This window comes from Phodopus roborovskii, unplaced genomic scaffold (assembly GCF_943737965.1).
Source record: "Phodopus roborovskii unplaced genomic scaffold, PHOROB, whole genome shotgun sequence".
Taxonomy (NCBI): Eukaryota; Metazoa; Chordata; class Mammalia; order Rodentia; family Cricetidae; genus Phodopus; species Phodopus roborovskii.
The window spans coordinates 4,442,414-4,450,153 of record NW_026126416.1 but is presented as its reverse complement, the minus strand read 5'-3'; the positions used below and the strand labels follow the sequence as shown (position 1 = coordinate 4,450,153).

The 7,740-nt window shown below is 43.0% G+C and overlaps 1 protein-coding gene across 1 annotated transcript in view; it reads right to left on the bottom strand.

Moving 5' to 3' along the window:
• Window positions 1-425: 425 nt before the first annotated feature.
• The window catches only part of LOC127221297 (nuclear receptor subfamily 5 group A member 2-like), a 45,612-nt gene continuing 38,297 nt past the window's right edge, over window positions 426-7,740 (bottom strand). The window contains exon 3 of the mRNA XM_051183193.1: window positions 426-800. Within this exon, the coding sequence (XP_051039150.1) occupies window positions 553-800 (248 nt within the window). The 3' untranslated portion in view covers window positions 426-552. The remainder of the gene's footprint in view (window positions 801-7,740) is intronic.

Here is a 7,740-nt window from a genome sequence, read left to right as displayed (position 1 = left end):
GAGAACTCAGGATTTAGTGGAGCTACTGTTGGGTGTGGCTGAACAAAGTCCTTAGTGTCGCTTCAGAGCTCACGGGTCAGAAGGTGTAGGGCCTTCTGGGAGGAGGGAGGGGCCTAACCCATGTATTCTTTCGTGAGAGTTGTTGTTCAGCTTCAGCAGAGAGGAATTCTGGACAAATCCAATTAATAACACCGATCAACTGCTGAATTTCTTAATAACCCATCAGTTTAAAATATACAAGAACTGTTGTTCTCTGTCTATTTCCATTCTGCTGCGGCATTGGACTGTGAGGTCAATCACCCCTTTACCTCTGAATCCTTACTCCTTTGGGGATGAGAGAAGCCTTCGATTCACAGTTTGCAGTAAAAATACCCTGATACGTCATTTATTTGCAATTAAGCATTTGATTATTACGCTTTTTAAAATTTAGTGTCTTTAAACCGAGTTTATAATTTGCATTGCTTGGAGCAGTTCAGAGTATTATGTTTTCCTCCTCCTCCTCGCCTTCCTTCGGTCTCTCTGTCCCTAGAGCAAGCTTCTAGGAGTGGTGACTTAGGCTCTTTTTGCATGCAGCATCTCAATGAGGAGGTTATTGTAGGGTACATCCCCATTCAGATGCTTATAGTAGAGATACTCTTCTGCCTGCATGCTGATTGCTCGGATTTCTGGAAGTCGAAGAAGTAGCTGTCCAAACTTCTCCGTTTGCTGTGGGTAGTTGCAAACTGTGTAGTCCAGCAGAGCAGCGTTCACCTGTTCCTGGACGCCTTCCACCAGCTGGAAGTTCTCGAGATTCTTGACGTCTGCGTTTAAAAACACAAAGACAAGATTTCAATGGTGGGTTTTTGTTTTTCCATTTAGATTCCTATTTACTAAAGCAATGCTCAGTTCGTGGTTGTGTTTCGCCCTTGATATAATGTGTGCTTTATATGCTGTTGAATATTCAGGAAGCCCCACTCACCAAGCTTCCTGGGAAAAGGGTTGCAAAAGATCTTTGCAAGGCAGTCTTGTTGAAATTCTGCATATACCTCAAACCAATTAGACACCAATGGATTTTGAGCAAGGTCAACTCTTCTCATATCTTACAAAAGGAAAGGCTTGAGGAGAAGGATCATAATATATTGCCAGCAAATGAGTCCCTAGAGAAAGACCTATCTTAAACCAGTATATTACACAATTCATATAATTCTGTATTAATTTTTCTGACCCAAGGTGAAATCTGTGTCCAGGGTGTGATGTAGTTAATTCTAATAAAAAGTGACAGGGTTCTTGTTTCTGTTTGACATTTTCTAAATGATTCTGAAAGCCTTTGCCTTGTCTAGCCTATGCTAATGAACCATCTGGTACACTCCAGTGACTGCCAACTGAAGGTTCGCTACTGGGAACTCTCTCAAATATATATCTCGGTGACTAATGATCTTTATCAAATGAAAGCCCTGTCCTTTAGGCAGAATACAGGCCAGGATGCTTGGTGCCCTTTAACCTGAATAAGGCTGACTCTCCTCTCTTTCTCCTGGTCCTGGGCCACAGCTAGGAGGAAGCCGGGAACAGGCAATTCACCCCCTGCCTAGCTCTGGGTGATCACCTAGTTCTAAGACATCCACCTTGGAGGTATTTCTACATATTGAATAAGAAAGAGCCACAGAACCACAAAAGTCAGGCTCACTCGCGTACAAATGCACACAGATGAGGGACTCGGGAAGGGTGGAATGTTTATATTCATTGTATAACTAATACGAAAGTGTGTGTGTGTGTATATATATACACACACAGAGTAAACAGACACACACATATACACACCCTTTATTTTCTAATGGGACAAAAATAAACAAGATTCTGAAGTAAACCAAATACTATGAGCAAAATGAGTAAAAAGTTAAACGTGTTGGCTGAAAGGTCGCTGTCACCATAGTAACTCACAGCCAACATGTTAGGCGCCATCAAAGCTAGGCTGTGCTTCGCCCGTGTGTGTTCCTCTCGTTCATCCGCCGTCTCTCTGTGAGTCTCTATATAGTAAGGTTCCCTTCGTGTACCCCTGGACTGTTCAGGGGGATCTGAGTGTTTACATTTGAATCGAGATCTGCACTAGCAGCTTCTCTTTATTACCAGGTCTCTGGCCCAGATTCAAACCAGTGAGGAATCGGCAAGAAGTAGCTACATGACATGGAGTTGGAGACAAAATCCTAGCTCTACATGAGAGAGATCAGAGGTACAAACATACTCGGTTATTGTCTGAGTGGGACATTGAAGTTTTGTACCACCTGGTATTTATTTGACAGCCAACCAAATACTTCCATCTAAATGTGACACCACCACCACCCCCAAAACACACACATGCACCCCGGTTTCTCTGTGTAATTAGTCCTAGCTGGAATTAGATTTGTAGATCAGGCAAGCCTGGAAACTCACTCAGATCCATCTGCCTCCTGCCTCCCGAGTGCTGGGATTAAAGGCGTGTGCCACCACTGCCCACCTTAATGGGAAACATTTTTCAAGTTAAGTAATTTAATCTAACAATAATTAGAGATATGGCTGTGATCTAAAGTTATGCTTGGCTCAAGATTACCAAACGTAAATGGTCAGAAATACCTCCAGCGTGTTCTCCTTCAGTAGGAAAAGAGAATTCTACATGGAGTTAGGCTACAGTCACTTAAAGATATGTATGAGGCAGAAAAGCTAGAAATAGAGACCAGTTGGGAGGATGCAAGAATTTGAACAATATGGAACATATAGGATGAACATTATTTGTATACTACTATTCTAAACTGAGCACTAAAGAATCTCAGATGGTCATTTATGGTTAACTTTGAAAAGTTCAAAACACTTGCAGTTTTCCACATAGGAGGAAAGTACCTAGATTTCACATATTTTGGTCAAATATACACCCCCACACCCGGGCAAATATCAGGGTTGAATGCACAGGCCTAAATTATCTGCCTAAACTACTTCAACGAATTAAGCATTAAATATAAGATGTATGCTGTCAATTGGACCAAAGACTTCTATGTTTAGGCAGGTGGCCAAGATCCTGATACTTAAAGTTTAAGGTGAGCCAGGCATGGTGGCACACATGTGTAATCTCGGTACACAATCAGCAGGAGAACTGTGGCTCCTTGCCAGCCTGGAGTACATAGAAAGAACCCAGAAGGGGAGAGAAAGGGAAAAAAGGCAGGCAGGCCATGTTGAAGAACTGTCTCCCATTTGCTGGCAAGCAGTTGCTTGCCAGCCTCTGAGCTGCCTCCGCTATCAGACTGTCCATCTCCCTCCAGAGACTGCTAGCTGCTGGGGTGAGGGCGAAACATTAGTCAAGGGATCCTCAGAAAATACACTATTGGTATATTTTCACAAATGGTTGAACTATAATTATGAAATGACCCTGTGAGCCAGTCTGCTTGCTTTCCCAAAAAAAAAAAAAAAAAAAAAAAAAAAAGTTCACTACTAAATCACAATGTGGTTAAGTTTTGCGGTCCAAATAGCAAGACTTGGCTCTAGATGTTTTAACCAATGAGGGCTTCGAGTGGGAATCGGGCCTGCAGCCCCATAGGAAATGCAATCCTCCCTGGGGGGGGGTGGTATCCTGTGTCTCTTGAATCTCTGGGCCTGACAGATTAAACTGGGTGGAAAAACCAAGGTTTAACAGTCTACATAGAGAAGAGCTCACAAGGACCTAAAAGCAGCAGAGATGGTAAATGCCAAAATATAGGTGAAAACCTCTCCTCCCGGGAAACCTGCAATTTTTTTCCCCCCTAAGTTCATCTCCTTTCATGAACATTTAAGAATGCAATTGATTTAAAACGCAAGTCCCGAGACTTGCAGTTCAGTTTTCCCTCAGTAAATACTGTGTGTGACACATCTGGGTTGCAGCAGGGGAACAAACAGCTGGAGGAAGGGAGTGACACCTGCCAGAATTCCCACCAGCTCAGCTCCTTGGGCGCCTTACACCTGATCCCAAACATCTTGCATTTGGCTCCTTTGGCGTTTACATAACCCTCTTTCTCATACAATTTAAAAGGACCTGCCCGTTAGTTGTTGTTACAGTGTTGAAGAATGTAAACAGACAGACAGGCAGAGAGGCATCCCCAACCCCTTCTTGCCACCGCAGCCTTTAAAATTTGATGACTGGCAAGAGCATTTTGCGCTTCCTTCTAAGTATCAATCGCTTATCTATTCTACTTTAGTCACTCGGGGACTAATTACCAACTTTTCCTATGAAGCACATTACGATAAGCTCACAGTGGGTTGCTCAGGGTTTTTCCCCCATCCTTATTGAGAAGTAGACCCTTAGGCCTTCTTGAATATATTACTGCGCTGCTGACTTCCCTTGTCATGGGGCAGATTCAGCTCTCTGAAGATGAACCTTGGCCTCCCTGGTCACCGTCACGGGACCTTGCTGTTGTACACACTTGGAAAGGTAGCTCTTTCGCTGAGCAAGGAGGGGCCAGGACAAGTGTCTTTTCCTGAGACACAGTCTTTTAAAACACAACCAAGGGGGCTCAGAACAGATTTCAAACTCAGAGTCAAGATCTAGGCCATGAGAGGAATAAGAGGTCTGGATAGACACACACACTCTCTCTTTCTCTCTATCTCAATAAAAAGCAAGACCCCCTGAAACAGGGTCACAGCTGGGACAAGGCAGCCTTGCAGACCACTACAGCCAGGATTGCTGCGTCGTCTTAGGATCCCCAAGATAGGAAACAGTTTGAAAAGAACAATGCCCAAATTCCCAAATATTGTCGATAGATGTTTGTTTTCCTCTAAATGGGGTTGGTTATAAACAGTTAATGATCACAACCAATCTCTTTTTTAAAGGCAAAAATGGGATTGTGGTATAGAAATGGATACTTTGTTTTGGAATGGATTTTCATTTATTGATACAAATTTAAGGTCAATTTTGTGGTAAGTATATTTCTCCTCTTGTTTAGGTATTGTGTTTGCATAGCTCATTTAAAAATGTAATGTATAATTAAGTACAGATTGTATATAGTTACCTATGAGAGCCAAAGTTTATACTTAGGTTGGTTAGGTTTTCTAGATATGTAGAGATATATTTCAATTGGATAGGCATTCTTCAAACATTTCAAAGACCTACACAATATGGCATTAAAAATGGTTTAAGGTTTTCCTTCTTGACAGTGAGACCTAACTGCTCCTGGCAACACCACCTGCGCACCAAAGGAAGATGGAAGATGGACATTGAAGAAACTCGGTTATGGAGTTTACTCCCAATATGGCAAAACTAGCCATTTCGGCAAGATATTGTCTAGTCTGAACTGTTTGACTTCATGGTGTATAAACTGGACATGCACCACCCACAGAAAAGTGACTGCTGAAACAAGATGAACATTGCTGTAGGGTTCCTGCTTCATGGAAGAGTCTGCCAGACATTCTGCAGGACACAGAGAAAAGTGACTGACAAACTGTCAACACAGGTAGACAGTTTAAAGTTTCCTGCTTTGCTGAGGAGTCTGCCAGACACACTATGGCCTACGGGCTGAAGATGGAAGATTACAGAAAAACTTCAGGTGACTGCCCAGATGAGTTCTCTCTGTCATTTCTAGAGTTTATATATTATCCTTCTGTGGTCTTTGATGGAATCGAAGACAGATAGTTATGGTTATAGTTTTCCTTAGTTACATATAGGACTTTAGACTCAGAAAGATAGGATAAGATGATAGAATATTTTCTTTAAATCCTGCTAAATGTTAATGAACAAATATGGGAGATGTCATTCTGTAAATATGTTTCTCTTACTGGTTAATGAATAAAGCACTGTTGGACAATAGGAAAGCAAGATAGGCGGGACTAGGAGACAAGGATTCTGAGAGATGTAGTAGAGAGGAGTCAAGATGTAGGCCATGAGAGGAACCGGACTCCCTCTCTCTCTCTCTCTCCCTGATAAGATCACATAAAACACTTAGAAAAAAATGTGCACGGGACTAAGGCCATGATAGAGTTTGTCTAGCATGTAGGAGACCATGCTCCTGTCTCCAGTAACATGGAAAGTAAAATACAATGCATATGTTTCTAAGCACAATCTAACATGCACAGTCTACTGCTTCTGTGAGATAGGGGTCATCTGTATGCTCTCCCTATTATCAATACCCAGGCCCAGAGTCATCAGTACCATTGCTGGGTTTTGGTGGCTTACATTACACATATATTTTCCTAGATTTTTGTTAGTTTGCATAAAGTCTTTTTGGTTAATTAAAAAAAAAAATAAGTACCTGAAGTAAAGGGCAGGTTTTTGTTTGTGTGGTTTTTAAAGTTTTTAAAAGTTAGAACTGCCTTTCTAGAAGGCGGGAAAGACAACTAAGGGAGAGACATGGTATTTGCAGCTGAGTCCCCCAGCAGTTAGACAAATGTAATAGTTTCTTGAATATTCCAAACCAGCATCTGTCCCCCCCACCTCCCAAAGTTGACATTCGCTCACAATGGATTCACAACAGCCTTGTGTTTGTTTCCTGTAGGATCATTCCCTAGCAGCAAGCAACGCACACTCCAATTCCATCCTGTATTGCTCTGTCTGGGCAAACAGTCGGGAGTCTTGCCAGGTATCTTGTGTGGTGGCGTACCTGTGTCTCTCACATCTAGACTCTTCCGTGTGGGACATGTGGTACTCTACTGTGCTCAGCGTCTTCACCAGCCCTGTCAATGCCCATGCTGGATGGAGGCTGCCGAATGAAATTTGGCTTTAGGGAGCGTATACCCTCTCTACCCAGATGGCCAGGGAGTTCTTAAGTTTGTAATGATTACAGCTCGGCCCCAATCTCCAGTGTTCTGTCTTTCCTGGGCCCGAATCCATCCAATTACAGACGTCTGGCTCTACTGCAAGTCTCAGGTGGAGACACTTGCTGATCGTCATTGCCAGCCCACACACCACCAAGTCCTGTACGACATGCTTCCTAATGATGTCTCCAATCTATCCTTTACTTTCTGTCACCACCATCACTTGCCTTTATTGCTTCAGCAACCTCTTTAACTGTTCTCAATTCTTCGGCGCAGTCAGAAGGATAGCTTTAAATGGGAATCTGATTGTGTGCCTGAAATTCTCCAGTGGCTTGCTACTGCCCTTGGGCTAAAGATTAAAGACATTCATCTAGCATTTACCTCTCCGGTCTGATTTCACCCCGCTTTTCAGACGGGCCTGGACCTGTGCTGGGCCCTCTAACCGTGATTTCTTTCCCTTCACTTTCATTCCACTAACTGGTCTTGATCCCGGGACTCAGGGCAGACACCACTGTCTACGAATGCCTCAGTGACACATTCTATTTCCCCATCAGGGCACTGAGTGTTTGTTCCATGGCCGCTTGTCTGTTAGTTGCAAGACAGCAACATGCCCAGCGCCAGCCTAGGATGATGTCTTGGCCTTTCAAGTTAAGCAATATGCCTGAATATTAATTTTATACACATCGACCTAGCTTGTGTCTGGTAACAACTTTCTCGCCAAGCTTTCTGTGTTCCTTCCTTCCTACCTTCCTTTCTCTCCATTACTCCTTGGCTTGTTCTTGTCTATGCTGCTAGGCACACTGTCTTGGAAAGAGACAACCTCCAGCCTCTCTTGTGGTTTAGTACGTACACACAGACACACACAGACATGCCCTCCCAAACCCAGTGCCCAGGTTACGGAACTTAGTATGACATGTAGAGAAACTAATCCAATAGGAATTTACTAAGCTTTTTTCTTTCCCCCACTACGGAGTTTAAGTTTACTGCCTTGTCAAATTCAAAACTAATTTCAGGTAC